Source organism: Typopeltis vanoorti, chromosome 4 (genome assembly GCF_054136105.1).
Source record: "Typopeltis vanoorti isolate ZY-2024b chromosome 4, IOZ_Tvanoo_1.0, whole genome shotgun sequence".
NCBI lineage: Eukaryota > Metazoa > Arthropoda > Arachnida > Uropygi > Thelyphonidae > Typopeltis > Typopeltis vanoorti.
This window is the reverse complement of record NC_143552.1, coordinates 54,751,390-54,769,218: the sequence shown is the minus strand read 5'-3', so window position 1 is coordinate 54,769,218 and position 17,829 is coordinate 54,751,390. Positions and strand designations below refer to the sequence as shown.

Below are 17,829 nucleotides of genomic sequence, written 5' to 3'. Positions count from 1 at the left end.
GACCCCAAAGGGACCCCCGGCCCATAGTTTGGGAAGCGCTGCTATAGTGGATGGAATAAACTCTCCCACCTACTTATTGTCAAAATACCTTGCCCATATACTGAAGGCACATATTCATAATTCTGACATGTATATAAAAAATACTCAACATTTCATTGAAAAGCTGAAAAGCATCTCAATCTCGGAGACAGACATTCTCACCAGCCTAGATGTGGTGTCCTTGTTCACCAACATCCCAGTGGATGAAGTCAAACATTTTGGACAACCTATATCCTCAAGATATTACTTCTCTTTTCAGACATTGTCTAAAATCAAATTTCTTCAAATGGAATGGAACGATATACAAACAATTAGCTGGTCTTGCTATGGGTAGCCGTCTATACCCCCCCCTCCCCTTGTGCAGACCTATTTATGTAGAAACTAGAAAAAGACATTCTTTCACAATTAGACCCCAAACCAGTGGTTTGGTGGAGATATGTCGACAACATTTTCATCATATGGAGAAACACAGAAGCAGCACTTTTGGATTTCTTAACTAAGATAAACTCTTTCCATCAAAAAATAAAGTTCACCTAAGAAATTGAGAGAGATAGAAAATTACCGTTTTTAGACAGTTTAATTACAAAGTGGATGGACATATTAACCTAATGGTTTACTGCAAACTGACTCACACAGGTCAGTATCTGTGTGATACTGACCTTTTCTTCTTCACACCATATATCTCAAAAGTTGAGTATCATACATATGTTCAAAAACAAAGCTACTCATATCATAACAGAAGAGAAAACTCTCAAGGATGAATTAACTTGCATATCAGAAACCCTGAAAACAATGGTTATCCAAAAAATACTTTTCTCCAACCCCTCCCAACAGCAACTCAAAGAAACTCAATACAAATCTTCCATTGCCATTCCTTATGCTGGGATAGTTTCACAGAAGATTGCAACTCTTCTGAAACCATATGAAATAAGAGTAACTTTCAAACCAATTAAGGTCCACAATTTGTTAAGATCACCAAAGGATAACAATGCTTTTTTCAAACATCCATGTGTTTACAACATCCCTTGTTCATGTAGTTTAAATTATGTAGGACAAACTTCCAGAAGTTTGGAAATAAGAAAAAAAGACCACATTGGAGGCGTTAATAATAACAGAAAAGATAATTCCGGGTTACCAGAATTCAACTTCGCTGCAAATTACAGAACAACCTTGAATAACAATGTCTGACATCACACACGCTCCTTGTATTTGATGTGATGCATCTTTTGAATTTGTATAATGTTTAGTACTCGTTTATGTTTCGTTCTTGACCTGTTTTAAGCTGTTTTTTTTTTTTATCACCTTATGTATGCCCAGATGAAGCCAACAATCAAGTTGGCGAAACTGGTTGGCTTATTAAATTCTTCAGCCAATACATCTCAGTCTAATTTTATTATTGAATTAAAGTTAATATCTTGGTTCTTAAGATTAGCATAAGAAATATAACCCATAGATTAACATTATTAATGCCATTTGAAAAGCAAGTAATAGACAGAATTTTCTCATATTAATTTGCTTAATAATATTAAATAAGAGGATAGTAATTCTTACTATTCAAATAAAATTATAAATAAGTAACAATGATTATAGTACTGGAGTGCTGTTATTCAAATGCTGTTATATTTGTTACTGAATTTGGCAAACAAAACTGTTCAACAAAGTTTTGACTATTTGAAAGAAGATTTTTAGTTTTTATTGTGAGTTTATATTACTTCCACATGTGAGATGCTGCAATGCATATAATCTTGCTTTTTGGAGTCAGTAACTCAGGGGAGGGGAGTTGGGAGATATAGCTGATGATATGGCAAACATCTCCCTGAGAGTTTGGCAACTGTTACTACGTCAGCAACTGAATGTCCACCATGCTGCTGGACTGGTTGGCCAAGCTTATTCTCTCTGCAACCCATTCAAATCCCATTGTGGGCATGGATGTTTGAGATTTTGTTTATTCATTGCCTGGTGTGAGACCAGTGGCCAACTTACCGGAAGCCTGAAGTGGCTAAAATAAATAAATAAAATAAATAAAGTACAAAAAATATATGAAATTGATAAAAATAGGAAAAAAAAAAAAAACTTGCTCATCCATGCTACAAATCTCTACAGGTTTGCAAATAACCTTTTGTGGGTGAGAACCACATAAAAAATAAAGAAAAAAAATCAAGGATTGAAAGTGTGCGAGTGATATACCTGCCCTTCATTTTCTGGATTTTATCCCAGACTACTTGTATTGGCCGATCTGTTTATAGAGGATGTGTACTGAATCCTAAGTTCCCTCTGGCTCTGACAGATTCTTCTTGCACGGGCATGAGCACATTTAAAAGCAATGAGGTTTGCTGTTGTGGATATCTACAGAGCATGCTTCAAGCTTTGTTCTGAGCTTTCTTGGCTAATGTGCAATCAGCATCCATCATGGTTTAGGAAAAAGTGTAAACTGACTACAGGTTTTAGGTAGTGCAGTTGACACAGCTTGTGTAATGCACTGTTACATGATTTACTGCATCACTTAGATGAGCTAACTGTCACAGAATTAAATTCTGTTAAGGAAAACAAGGTGAACTTAGTCAGCTTGCTCTATTTTACCATTGTGATGTCTCTGTTGTGGTGTGTGTGTGTATGTATGTATGTATGTATGGGGGAGGGGGTTATTACATGGAGCATTTTAAAAAACATGCTCTTGATACTACTATTCTCAGTTGTGTGGCCAAGGAACATTGATGACGTGTTCTCTATTTGGCCGCATGGCTCAGACACATTAGACTGATTTCTCCTCCATCTCAATAGACAGCATCCCAGAATCAAGTTTACTATAGAAAAAGAAAATAATAATTGTGAGCATTTTCTAGATACTTTAATCATATGTCTTCCTAATGGCACCCTTTCTCTCTGTGTTTACAGAAGATTTATACAGGTAGATACATAAAAACTTTCCCATCATTTCTCCTCTCAACAACATGGTGTTATCAAAACCTTTGTTAATAATGTCTCCAATCTCTATTCTATTCAGGCTGAACTATCCTTCGTTCCTCAGACCTTCTTGTCCAATGGTTACAATGCCAAAGAGATCAACAAATGAATTGTTTCTCCCATCTCACTATCACCAATATGCTGATTATAGTAATGCTATCATTTTTCCTTATATCTGGGGCATCTCAGAAAAAATAGCCACAACTCTAAAAAAGTAAAATCTCTGCACTGCATTTAAACCTCATCTGAATCTGGATTCCTTCATCTGCTCTCCTAAGGATCCTCAGCCTCCTCACTCTGTTCCAAGTGTTTACAGGCTTCCATATGCTTGCAACTTATTGTTTTGTGGTCAAACTGGAATATCCACTTAGAACAAAAGATGCACCTACCACCATAAGTATGGTCAGTTAGGTCTAGCTAACCATGCTCTGGATACTTTGCACATAATCAAATAGGAGAAAACTACCCATAACAAATACAAATTTGAACGACTTTTTTTTAGAATAAGGCAGCAGATTAAAAAAACTAATCTTAATAAATACTGTTGGGATTAAACTTCTCAAGATTTGGGAAACTTTAATTCTTAGGCCTCCCACCCAACAGCACCCATACAGGGCATCACACCCCTAATAGGACTTCAGGCTTTCAGTCTAATCTTTTTTTCACTTACTTTGTGCAATTTTGTGTATGTTTTTTTTACAATTTTAATAGTACTCAGGTGACCAGACCTGCATGCAGTAGTCAAGATGGGATCTTACCTGTTTCTCTCTGCTCATCAGAGTATTCTTCAATAACCAAGTAATCCAATGGGCTGCTTTAGCCACTTCCGCAATATGCCTTCTTTTAACCCCTATCCACTAACACCCCAAATCTCTGGCTTAATCAATTCCACATTGATGAAGTATCACATTAATGGAGTACATGTCCATAACTGGTAATCTTTTCACCCCAAAATGCATAACCTTACACTTTGCCACATTAAACTAACATCCATTCTCCTCTGTCTGGCCTGCCAATCTATCCAAATCATCTTGCAAAATTTTAACATCAATCTATATTAACTATTGCTCTACCAACTTTGCACTATCAGCAAACAGCTGAATAGTTCCTCTCAAATCCTTTCCTATATTGTTAATGAATAAATTAAATAGTAGTGACTCAAGACCAGAGCCGTGCAAGAAGCCAATAGTCACAGACCTACTGATCTCTACTCCTGAATATAAGGGTGGTCTGAAAAGTTCTCAGCCTAACAATAAAAAAAACAAATTTATAATTTCAAAATTTTTTTTTTTCCCCAACATAATTTCCCTTAAGACTAATGCATTTATTCCAGTGATGCTCCAGCACCATTATCTTGTCCCTGTAGTGGTTCTCAGTAAGATATGCAAAATACTCCTCTACAGCTGCAATCACTGTAAAAAGAAAAACGCTGACCAGTGAGGAAGAATTTTAGTTTTGAGAAGAGATAGAAGTCAGAGGGAGCCAAATCTGGGGAATAGGGTGGATGTTCCAATAATTCATAGTGCGAATCCCTTAATTTTCCCATTGCCGAAACACCTATGTGGGAAGGTGCATTGTCCTGATGAAAGATGATTTTTTCCTTCTGCAAACCGGGTCTTTTCTCACAAATTTTTTTGTCTAGTCTGGTTAAAAGATCGGAATAATATTCCGCAGTTTACTGTTTTACCCTTTTCAAGATAATTAATAAACAAAATGTCTTTAGCATCCCAAAACACCGATGCCATGACCTTTCCTGCTGATGGAACTGACTTTGTCTTCTTTGGCACTGAACAACCTGCTTCTGTTCACTGTTTTGACTGCTATTTGGATTCTGGTGAGTAATGCCGAATCCAAGTCTCATCCATAGTAATAAATCGACACACAAAATCAGTTTTATTCTTGTTAAAATGCTCCAAGCACTGTTCAGAGATTTTCATGTGAGTGCGTTTTTGATCTGCTGTGAGCAAGTGCGACACCCATCTTGTGCAAAGCCCTTTTCCCTTAATTTGCAATTCTTCATGCAAAATATATCCTACACGTTCTTTTGAAATGCCTATAGACTCAGCAATTTCACGCACTTGCTGATCATCCAATACCATATCGTGCACTTGATCAATGATTTCTGGTGTTGTTACACTTTTTAGATGTCCTTCGCGTGGATCATCTTCAAGGCTGGTATGGCTGCACTTAAACTCAGCAGCCCATTTCTTAATTGTCGAAAACGAAGAAGAGTGCCTATAAACATTTATGAACTTCGAATGAATTTCTTTTGCTGGTAAACCTTCTTTTAAAAAGAATTTTATAACTGCACGATACTCAAATTTTATCCATTTCAAGAGATACAGACAACACTTTTGCTTCAGGCAGCTGTATAAAACAAACTACTTGAGAGAATGACTTGCAATTTCACATGTATGCTTATGACAGATGTTCCAACTTAGAAAAAAAAATCTTGCTGATAGTGTTGCCATCTATGGTCGAGGCCGAGAACTTTTCAGATCACCCTCATAAACTAGTCTTTGATATCTCTCCATCAATCACCCTCTTATCCACTTCACTAACTTTATATCCATCGCCATGTGCTGCAATTTACTCAACTGTACTGTATTTTAGTAGGAGATCAATACTCAAAATATCCTATGAATTTACTATTTCTTCTATATGCTGTTTCTTTTTAGTTGTACCAGGATGAAGTGTAAGCTGAGTAAAGCAAATATTATGCACTCTATTAATTAATGGGTTGATAACACTGATTTTGAGGAAAGATTGATGCCAAAAAAACTCTGCCTTATCTTTAAGAGATAATATTAATGAACAAGAATGAGCTGGAGTGAAGCATGAAAGGGCAGAAGTTACACTTAACTGCCTTATCAAGGAACCAGAAGGCTCAACTGTAATGTATTTTAACAAGAGCTAGATACTTAAAGTATGCTATGAATTTTCTATTTCTTTTTATATTTGCTATTTCTTCTATATGATGTAAGCTGAGTAAGAAACTGGAGTTTTTAACATGAGCCATTGAATGCAGGTTGAATTTTTAGCTTGGACTGCTTTGGCATTTGCTGGAGAACTAGGGCTCAGATAAGGACTGGGGGTTTCGAGGGAAGTGGAGAATAAAATCACTCATTCCACCCATGAATTATTTTCAGTTATGAGATATCAGGAGAGTGAAGCAGTAATTGTACTGTGGAAAAGAGGCATAGAAATCCTAAAGGTCATCCCAATTAACACCACCATGGAACCAGAGGATAAGCAATAGAGAAGGATGATCCATCAAAAAAAAAAAAAGCTAACATCAATGACATATCTGGAAGGAAAACTGGTTATGAAAATGTCTAGGATGAATGATAAAGATTAGGTTTGGTATTAGATATTAAACAATTTACGTTAGATCATTATACTTGTTTACAAAATGTTATCAATAACACGGGAAGTGAAAGTTATTGCTGCAATTCACATTGCATGAATAATTAAATGAACTTAACTCAATATGAGAAGATTGTGAAGTGAAGAACTGTTATAAATTCTAGCTTTTCATTATGAAATTATAATTAAATTAAATTCTTCACTGTGGAGAAAGAATTTCATCCTTTCAAGCCAACTGCTGGCAATGAAGGATGGAGGATAGAGCAAAAGTGCCTCACTTGCAATTCTGAGCCTGTGTGGAAGAAAAAAGAATGTCAATTGAATGTTACTAAGCATTCAGCTATCAAGGGAATAGAAAAGGAACACAGCAGGAGAAAGCTGTGGAGTTTTTGTGTCTTTAATATATAAAGACTGGACAGAATTTTAAAAAAAACTCTGAATCAAATATAATGGTGTGGCTGACAAAATTATTTTCTAATATTCTACAGAGTGGTAGATTACTAGCAGAATTTAAAAAAATCAAAGATATTAGCCATCCTGAAACCTGGAAAGCCTACTGATAAACCTGAAAGCTAGAGCACTGCTCAGTGTTTGTCTTAAGCTATTAGAAAGACTTATTTACAATAGAATTAGTACTATTATTATTGACACTCATGAACAGGCCTGGTTTCAGGCCCAAGCACAACTGCGAAGATCAAGTTTTTGCCCTAACGACTGATATAGAATCTGGTTTTCGAAAAATGCCTTAAAACCGGTGCAGTCTTTATAGACTTGACGGCCACATATGACACTGTATGAAGGAACAGAATGATCTACAAGCTTCTTAAAATACTGAAATGTAAAAAAATGACCATCTGATCAGCGCTATTCTGTCTAACAGAACAATGTCTAATGGGTAGTTATAGATGATGACGATGATACGAGCAAGCCAAGAACACTTAACAATGGACTCCCACAAGGATCAGTTCTGGCCCCCTCTTCTATTCAATTTGTATATTTCTGACCTTCCAAGGACTGTCTAGAAAATTTGCATATGCTGATGGTCTATGCATCACATTCCAACACCAGAACTTCTGTACTATAGAGAACATACTAACTAGTGACCTAAACCACTTCTTTGAGAAGTGCCATCTTATTCCAAGCACTACTAAGCCTGAAACATGCTGTTTTCATTTGAACAATAGCATGGCACATGACATCTTAAGAGTGCCACTAAATGAAAACATACTACTGCACAATTTTAATTCAAAGTATCTGGGCATAACCCTAGCAGAACCCTCTCCTTTAATAGACATCTCTCTAATATTGCTGTCAAACTCAGGCCTAGAAATAACATACTGCATAAACTTGCCAGAACAACCTAGGGGGTTTGTGCTCCCACATTAAGGACATCTGCTCTGGGCCTCGTTTAGTCAACTGCTGAATATTGCTCAGCTGTCTGGCTGAATGTTAAATTAATTGATATTGTCCTGAATCAGACAAGGCATATAATTTCTGGAACAATAAAGACTACTCCATCATATTGGCTACCAGTTCTGAGCCACATACAACTGCCACAATGACACCAAGACAACCTGATTAGTGAATGTTACAAAATTTGCTGGAATCCACCGTTTCCTGTACAGTCTGATAGTGACGGTTTTACATCACAGAGGCTTAAGTCAAGACACCCACCTATTATAATGGCACAACAACTTGTCACTGAGGGCTGTGATGCAACAATAGCATGGCGGATGGAATGGACTGCCCAAGCCACAGTAATCTGGCAGACTGTCTTTAACCTAAACAGCCCTCCATCAGGGTTCGACCTACCTCGAAAAATATGGACCTCTCTAAACAGGGTTCGCACCAACCATGGTAAGTGCACAGCTTCCTGTTTTACTTGAGGAATAAGACCAAACTCATCTTATGAATGTGGTGGGAATAATCAAACTATACAACATATATAATTTCTGACTATTCTCCAGCACCTACATGGGACCTGTAACTGAAATTACAACAGTTTCTACAGATGCTATTGATTGGTTGTCAAACTTAGACATTCAATTTTAATTTTATGCTTATTTGTATATTTTTATATGTACATAATGACTACAGTGTCATTTCACACTATTGTATTCTTTTATACATCTTTTATGCATTTTTTTAAGTCTTGTACATCTTTATTTTTTGCATGGTGGTGGCATATGCATGTATTCTTCTTAGCCAAATGCTAAAATAAAAAAATAAAACTGGACAGAAATTAGAGAGGATATCCTTGTATAAACAGATAAGTGTGAAGTTTTTAGTAGTCACTAATCCATATAGGATTTATGTTAGTTAAGGCTGAAAAGGAACTTTATTGCTCTCCAGTTCATATGGAATAGCCTAGTAAAGTTTGTTTTATTTAGAATTCTTGGTTTGATATGTGATTTCTAGCAGTTGATATGTTTTAGTTATTTCTTAAGAAGCTTTCATATAAAAGACAAGGTTGTTCTGAAGTGACAAAACTGTTGATTAGGTTTTAAGAAGAATGCTGAGACTTTCATACAGAAAGTTAATTTATTCTAAAGTGATGACATAGTTTATTCAGTGGTGTTTACTGTTACTTTCATATAGAAAGTGAAGTTACAGAAGTATCTTGAAGACAAGATGTTTTATTCAGTGTTCTGATTTTAAGATACACAAAGAATTTATTTGTCTTGTGTCACTGTCATATAGGGAGCAGTTTTGTTTTGTGTTTGTCTTTCTCTTGTGTGAACTCAAGAAGGAATACCAGTTCTCTAGGAGGCAAGAGACTAACTTTTCAGGAATTTTGTTCATACAGGACAATATCTGTTAGTTTATATGATTGAAAAGAAGTTGTGCATGTGTTGTGATTTGAAGAATGCAATGGTGCTTGTATAGATAAATTGCATTGATTTGATGTTTATATTTGCAAATTAAAGATTTATTTTGATTAAAAAGAGTGCGAAGACTCAATCTCTTAATGGGTTTCCTTCCTTCCCTTCTCATCCGTCCCTTAGGATGGTTGAGTCCCCTAATGAGTGGAATGGTTTACAATGAATTAATGTAGCTGGCTCGTCACTCCTCTGCTGCATCCCCCCTAACAGCAAGTATTCATGACTGTAGATCCGTGAGTGTGTGTGTGTGTGTGTGTCCATGGGGCGGTTTGTCTGTTCTAAGGGATGAAAAAACCCAGAAACCCTGAGTTTCTGGGTGAAAAAAAAACTATCTCTGTATGAGACCAGCTAACTCACCTTTAGTCGAAAGAGACCAAATAAAGGTTCCTCACATCATGAATGGGAATCGAACCCTTTGGTCTTTCTGACCAAAGGGCTTCGTCTATACTGACCGAGCAATGGAGGATATCTTAATGGGTTTAAGTGAATTAAATAGGATAATTCTTTCTTTTAGGGTTACACGGTGATCAGCACTCATATTTGTAGATTTAGGGACTCAAAAACACACGTGTTGAACAGATTATTTTATTAATTACAAATAAAATAAAACTTGACGTTTCGACCTCTATATCAAGGTCATCATCGGAAGAATACAACTGTATGCAGAACTCAAGCTACATGCTCATGCTTTCTATACCAGTAAACTAAATCTACGTAGTTAATAAATCTTTTTTCTAGCCTGACCTCTAGTGATAGAAAAAAAAAAAAAAAAAAATACATATATATATATATTATAAATAGATAAATGCAACTACAATAAACTGTTAGAGTCCTCGTGTATTAATATTCTGGATAGTTACAAAATGATTTCTTTTTGCTATTGAATGTTCTAAACACTTCACCAAGTCACCAGGTTGTCTTCTTGTAGTGGGAATTTTTCTAATGCTAGTTTAGGATGTTATACAGGTTGTAGATGGGTCCTCCACATTCTTGAAATGGTGAGGCCATCATTTTTGTTGAGATTTGGGTTGTGTTTGAGCATTTCACAAGACTCTTTAAATTTTCTCTCAAACCAGGTTTTGGTGCAGTGTAGGGACTTGGTATTTTTCCAGTCAATTCTATGGTATGTTTGGAGTGCATGGTCAGAAAGGCCTGTTTTACCGAAGTGGAGGTATTTAATGTGTCGTTTGTGTTCGTCTTGTCTGATTGGGATAGTTCGCCCTGTTTTCCCTATGTATGGTATGTTACAAGTGCAGTGTATTTTGTATACCCCTGGGTGTGCTAGGTGTGGAAGAGGATCTTTAGAGGAACTGAGTAGGTGTCTTAGCTTATTTGGAGGTTTAAAGGTGGTTTTAATGTTGTATTTGCGAAGTGTTCTGTCTATTTTTTCAGAAATGCCTCTAACATAAGGAATGGCAAGCATTCTTGAAATCTTTTTTGTTCTTACTGGTGTCTTTATGGAGGATCTTGTGAATAGTTTTTTTATTGTATCCATTTTTGATAAATGTTTGGTTGATGATTTTGTATTCTTGGTTTAGAGCCTGTTCATTTGAACAGATAGTTAGGGCTCTGTGTTTAAGGGTGCTTATGACACCTAATTTTTGTGTTGGGTGGTGGTAAGAATTTTTGTGTATGTATTGGCCTGTGTGTGTAGGTTTGCGGTAAACTGAGAATAAAATAAAACGTCAAGTTTTATTTTATTTGTAATTAATAAAATAATCTGTTCAACACGTGTGTTTTTGAGTCCCTAAATCTACAAATATGAGAATTAAATAGGAATTTAAGAGATTAAGTTACATATGAGATATCCTGGGATAGAAGCCTGTGTACAAGAGTGTAGTTTTGGTGTTTCTTTTTATTTTGAATTTAAGAGTTTTAACCACTTGGAGTGTGTGAGTGAGTGAAATAAGTAAAAATATATACTCTTTCACATACACACATTTAGGTAAGCTGTAGTCATAGAGGATATCAATTAAGGTTTGTGTGAGAAGTGTGTGTGTGTGTGGGGGGGGGAGACAGAAACTGGGGACCCTGTTCTGAGATGAAACATGAAAACAGCCATTTTGTGCTACCAATAAGCAGAGCAGTGGTGTTTCAGCAGGCAATTTTATCATTACAACTATTACGAAATATTTTTATTAATTAGTAATTAGGCTAGTTATGATTTCTTATTGTGGTTAATACATTTCCCAAAAATAATATTAATCATGAAAAATAATTATTATATTTTATGATGACCAGAATGAAAGGTCACAAGACCTATAACACTACAGTGCCAAGTGTGGGCAAGTGATGAAGGAAAAATGTAGCCTATTGATATGTTTCTTATATCAATCCACTGAGTACAACCTTCCAAAAGTGGAAGGTTGTACTGAGTGGCAAAAACAGTGTCATAGTACTGTGGATAGGTTCTACTCTAGATAAAGCTTTTAACTGCTGCTTCAGCCTTCTAGCAAGCAAGAGTGTGAGACGATGTTTTACAGGTAATAAATTATAAGCAACAACAACAAAAATTCATTTGTCCACTTAGCCAGAAAGGATACAGAGCTTAAAAGATGACTACAAGGAAAGAACAAAAAATATTGTGGATGCTGTCAAAAGTTCAGTTTTTTAGTTACAGAAGGATTTTAAAGGAAAAAAAATTCTTTTCTGAATTAAATACAACAGGAGTTATAAATAGTAAACCTACTCACCTGTTACAGTGATGGCCTATAATACCTTTGGTAGTACAATGGCATTTTCCTGATTCTCTATTACATAAATCTCCATGATTATTGCAGAAGCAAGCAGTGCAATTGCCTCCATTTACAGGATTACCATAAAAACCAGACATACACTGCTCACAATGAACACCTAAAAGGAAAAAAAAAAGAAAAAAGAACAAAATGATGAAACTAGGTATAGCTTAAAAAAAAAAAAAAAATCTTGCATCAATATTTAAGCCACGATTGTTGATTATGTGTGTGAACAATATAACATATTGCTGTTATTCAGAATTCTTCAAGTGTCATCCCCGTTTGATTCCAGTATATATTTGTAATTATATGTAAGTAAATCTTTTCATTTTAGACTGTTATTCCTGCAGGATATGTATTAATTTCTTGTGATCGATTGAATCAAATGCTTTGGTGTAATCAATAAAACAAAAATATATGCTTTTCTGGTTATCAAGGCTTCTTTCGCATACTGTTTTCAGATTGAAAATTCCCTCTCTTGTACCTTTTTGAAAACCCGAGTGTCTTCTATTTTTATTGACAAAGTGTCTTTTATTCTTTCTAGGATTATTCTCAGAAGGTCTGGTCAGATCAAATGCCAGATGGTTGGAGTAGAGCTCTCATAGTTCCCTCCGTAAAAAGGGAATAAAGCTGAATGCGAGAATTATAGAGGAATTCTTCTTTTAAGTGTTCCAGGTAAGATTTATGCAAGCATACTTGGGAAGGGACTAGGAAAAATTATGAAACAGAAACTTGGAGAACAAGCTGGGTTTAAGCCAAATGAAGCTTATCAAGATCTCTTGTTACAACAAATATTTGAGAATTTGTGGGAATATAACAATGATCTGTATTGTAGATCTCAAAAAAGTATATAAAGTATTCAGAGAAAAGCTCTTCAAAATGCTACAATTATATGAGGTAAATAGAACATTATATAATCAAATATACAGTCTGTATTTGAGTTGTAAGTCAACAGAGTAAAACCGAGTAAGAGAAGAGTGCATACCATCTCCACTCTTATTCATCACCTTTTTGGATTGCATTATGAAAGAAAGGGTCATTAAACCTGATATTAGAATCAGCGATATCAAACTTAGCCTTTGCTTTATGCAGAATGTTAAAATTCTAAACAAATAAAATGCACGTATCAATGATTCTACTAATGTAACTAAATTGAATAACAGCTGTAACAAATTTGGCATGAAAATCAGTAACAGTGAGATCAAACCTATGAAAATAGGAAGGAATACTGAAAATTTCAACTGCATTCTCAATGAAGAACTTATAAAACAAGTGAAATATTTCAGCTATTTAGGCACAGTTTTTAGTGAATATGGTAATTTAAACATGGATATAAACAGCAGAATAAGTAAAGTTGGTATAGTGGAGACCCGCTGAATAAACATATATGGAATGAGAGAAATTAGCCAAAACACTAAATCAGTGGTATACAAAATAGCTTTCAAAGCAGTTATGGATCTGAGAGGCTGGTTAAAAATAAACCACTTAATCAAATATGAGAAAAATTAGGGAAGTGAACAGATTACATCAATGACAGAAACATTAAAAATGAACATATTAAGAAAGAACATGATGATGTCAGCATCCCATTGAAGAATATGTGAGCAAAGTTAATCTAAGATGGATATGGTCACTTAAACAGAATCAGAGAAGAAAGGTAAGAAACACAAGTCTTTATTATTATTATACGAGCACCTCCATTGAGTCTGAAGACTCATCAAGGGAGACCCAATCTATCCACACAATCTATCATACCTCTCCTTGAATCCATTAACAGACAAAGGACTCAACTGACTCTGACAAATAAGTCAGCTTGTGTTCTTAGAGAATACAGAGACAAATGTCAGAAAGCTAAACACTGTGTAAAACTAGCTAAACAAAAGTCATGGGAAGGCTTTGGTAAGAACATAATATCAAGAACGTGGCATGATATTCTGGAGGTTGTTGAAGAAGCTAAGAAATGGAGGAAAGAATGTTGTAAAAGGAATTAGAGATGATAAAGGTGACATGAAAACTGGAGAAAAAAAATATGCTTGATGTATGGAGTAATTACTTCGAAAAATTGTTAAATGAAACACAGTGGTAAAAAACACTTAACAGGCATACAGTCTGGAACACATATTCATACTTGAACTAGAAAAAGCCATCAAAGGCTTGAAACGTGGAAAGACAGCAGGAATAGATGATATTCGACCAGAAATGCTCAAGTATGGAGGTATAAAAGTCTTACAGTGGCTGTTCTGCATAGTTCAGAAGACCTGGACAGAGGGACGAATTCCCGATGATTGGAGTATAGCTCTCATAGTTCCCATATATAAAAAGGTAAATAAAACTGAATGTGAGAATTACAGAGGTATTTGCCTACTGAGTGTTCCTGGTAAGATTTATGCAAGTATACTTAAGAAACGGTTGAGAAAAATTGTGGAAGAAAAGCTTGGTGAAGAACAAGCTGGATTCAGGCCAAATAGAGGCTGTCAGGATCAAATCTTCACTTTACGACAAATAATTGAGAAATCATGGGAATATAACAAAGATCTGTATTTAAGTTTTGTAGATCTGTAAAAGGGATATGACAAGGTGCCAAGAGAGAAGCTATTCAATACGCTACAGTTATATGGTGTAAATGGGGCATTATATTAAGTATTACTTAGTCTTTATTTGAGTTGTAAGTCAGCAGTTAGAAATGAAGTACAGGAAGATGGTTTAATGTTAAATCGGGTGTCAGACAAGGATGTACATTATTCCCTCTGTTATTCATTATCTATGTGGATCACATTAGTATTAAACGATTAATAGTATTAAACGTGATATCAAAATTGGAGATGTTAATGTCAGCTCTTTGTTTTATGCAGACGATGTTATACTTCTTAGCTGTATACAAGACAGTGTTCAAACCAGTTTTAACTTATGGATCTGAGAGCTGGGTCAGAAGTAAAACACTTGACCAAAGACTAGAGACTGCAGATATGAGAGTTCTGAAAAAGATTACGGGCACAAACAGATGGCATCAATGGCAATATCATATTAAAAATGAGGATACTAGGAAAGAACTTAACACTGTCGGCATCCAGGAATGCGTTAGCAGAGCTAATCTCAGGTGGTATGGTCACTTAAACAGAATGGGCAAGGAAAGATTAGCAAAACAAGTGTTCACTGCCAGGTTGGTAGGAAAACAACCCAGAGGACGACCAAGATATAGGTGGATTGATACGGTGAAAAGTGCCTTAGATGATAGAAATATAAGATCTGATAATGTTGGAGTCTTGACAAGTAACAGTGATTTGGAGGAAAATTGTAGATAGGAAGTTAGTAATGATGTAAATTTTTCATGTAGTACTATCATATCCTGTACAACCCTTGAGGGGTACATGGCAGGAATTTAATGATGATTACATAACACCTCCGGGAGGCCAAAGACTCATCGAGGGAGGGCACCTGCTCTATAACTCTCCGTCTCCACCACTCCACTAACTGCAACTACCTTCATCATCTACTGCTGACCACCACCACTATTTTCACAGACAATCTCAAACATCCATGCCCATGGTGGGATTCGAACCTGTACCAAATAATATCTTTTTCTTTTTATATATAATAAACTTTACCTTTTGCCTGGAGAGTGGATATGCTAACCACTCGGCAAACCAGGCCGGCGATTTATGTACAAATTAAACAGCAATGGTCCAAGCACTGAACCTTGCGGCACACCACTAGTCATCTGTTATCGCCTTGATTCTGCCTTTGCATATACCTGCTGAACAAATATAAAAAAGCAGCCAACCTCTTATGACAAGATGACAAAAAGACCAAGGAAGATCAAGGGCTAGGTTGACTGATTCAGTCAGAAGTGGCATAGAAAAAGTGTCTTTTTTTCCTGATCTTAGTAATTTTGTAAAATTGATTCTTTATTTGTGTTTTCATTGTGTTTTTTTTTTTTATTAGAAAATTAATGCTTTATAGTATATTAGTACATATTCCGTGTTTTTACAGTATTTGATGTTTTTATAACATATTTTTATTGAGATACTGCAATATTAAATAGTGTTGTAAAATGGTACCAAAACACACAAAAAATGGAATGCTCACAAGAAAAAGAAGACTTGTCCCACTGAAGAAAATCTTGAGGATATTGAAAATGAATTAACCTCTGAAATCACAAATTTAAAACATATTATTAGACAGACGACGTGGAAATTACAGAGGAAAATAGAGAGGATATAAAAGTTAAGCAGCAAAATGGAAATAAAGCATAGAATCAGATAACATAATGTGTAATGAGATGGGTAAAGAGGTAGGTTAGTAATCTGGGAGGTAAAGTTTATTATAAAAAAAAAAAAAAGATATTATTTGGTATAGTGATTCCCTCATAAAGCATGGCACTGATGACTGCCTTATTACTTCAAGTTTTCTCAGAGCCAAAATCAAAAATTTAAGAAATGCAACTGAAAAACAGAAAAAGTAAAATAGATGGTAATTCCAGTAAGTACAAATGATTTAACTGGTGATATGTTCAGTATCACCAGTTACCAGTATTTTCTTTACAGCAGTCCTTCAAGAAATATTTAATAATATAAATCGGACAAACCTTGGTATTAAAATTAATAACAGAAACTTAACACATCTAAGATATGAAGATGATATTATAATTTTTGCAAACACTCCAGAACACCTTAATATAATGACAGAAGACCTATATCATGAAAGCAGAAAAGTTGGTCTAAAGATAAACAGAGAAAAAACTAAAATCACGTTTAATCGTTTAGTAACACCAAAAAACATAACAATAGAAAACAATTTTTTGGAAAGAGTCTCTACATATACATACTTAGGTCATCTTATTGACCTAAACTGTGGACTCCAAAAGGAAATAAATAGGAGAGTTCAACTTGCCTGGAGTGCATTCAGAAAATTGAAAAACATTTTTCAAAACGATGATGTCCCACTCTGTTTAAAAAGGAAGACATTTAACCAGTGTATACTTCCAGTCATCTCATATAGTTGCGAAACTTGATCGCTAATAAGAGCACTGACAAATAAATTAACAACTCAAAGAAAAATGGAGAGGTTGATGCTAGGCATCACATTAAAAGATAAGAAACTAAAATGGAAATGGGCCAGAAGAGAAGATGAGCGATGGACCACCATACTTACAAACTGGATTTCTAAAGAAGGGAAACAAAGCCAAGGACGTCCTAAAAGAAGATGGAATGATGAACTGTCAGAGTTTATTGGGGAAAGTTGGTCAACCATTGCCAAGAACAGAGAAAGGTGGAAAGAACTGGAGGAGGCCTTCGTCCAGCAGTGGACAGAAAATGGCTGAAAAGAAGATGATGTTCAGTATGAAACAGAATATGAAAGGATTGTTTGAAGTGGGGGGGGGGGAGCAAGAAAGTGAAAATCACTAATAAGAGCACTGACATATAAATTAACATTAACTATATTACTGATATGATAGAAATGAATTAAGAAGGATTATGATCACAAATGATTCAATGCATAAGGCACGTTTATACATGGAATGGATATGAGTTTTTTTTTTATGTATGGAACAAGTTTTAGAAAAGAATGGATTTGCATAACAGGGATAGTTTACACTTTAATACATTTGGTATCAGAGATCTTGAGAAATTATTAACTGATATGAGACTTTACACAGAGAACTGGAGAAACTAGATTACAGTGGGGGGGGGGGGGATGGTGAGAATCTGTGTGTAAGAGCAATAATGTTATGTAAGTGTTTTAATGACAGGAATAACTAATAACATAATGTGGTGAATTATTATGGAAATGATTATGAGGAAAGAATGATTTTGTATTAGTCTGGTGCAAGGACTTCTGCATAA

The 17,829-nt window shown here is 35.3% G+C and overlaps 1 protein-coding gene across 1 annotated transcript in view; it reads right to left on the bottom strand.

The window, feature by feature from the left end:
• Positions 1 to 17,829, bottom strand: part of LOC150107312 (attractin-like protein 1) — a 447,772-nt gene that overhangs the window by 108,873 nt on the left and 321,070 nt on the right. Inside the window, exon 16 of the mRNA XM_090391786.1 lies at positions 11,945 to 12,104. Coding sequence (XP_090247912.1) covers positions 11,945 to 12,104 — 160 coding nt within the window. The remainder of the gene's footprint in view (positions 1 to 11,944; positions 12,105 to 17,829) is intronic.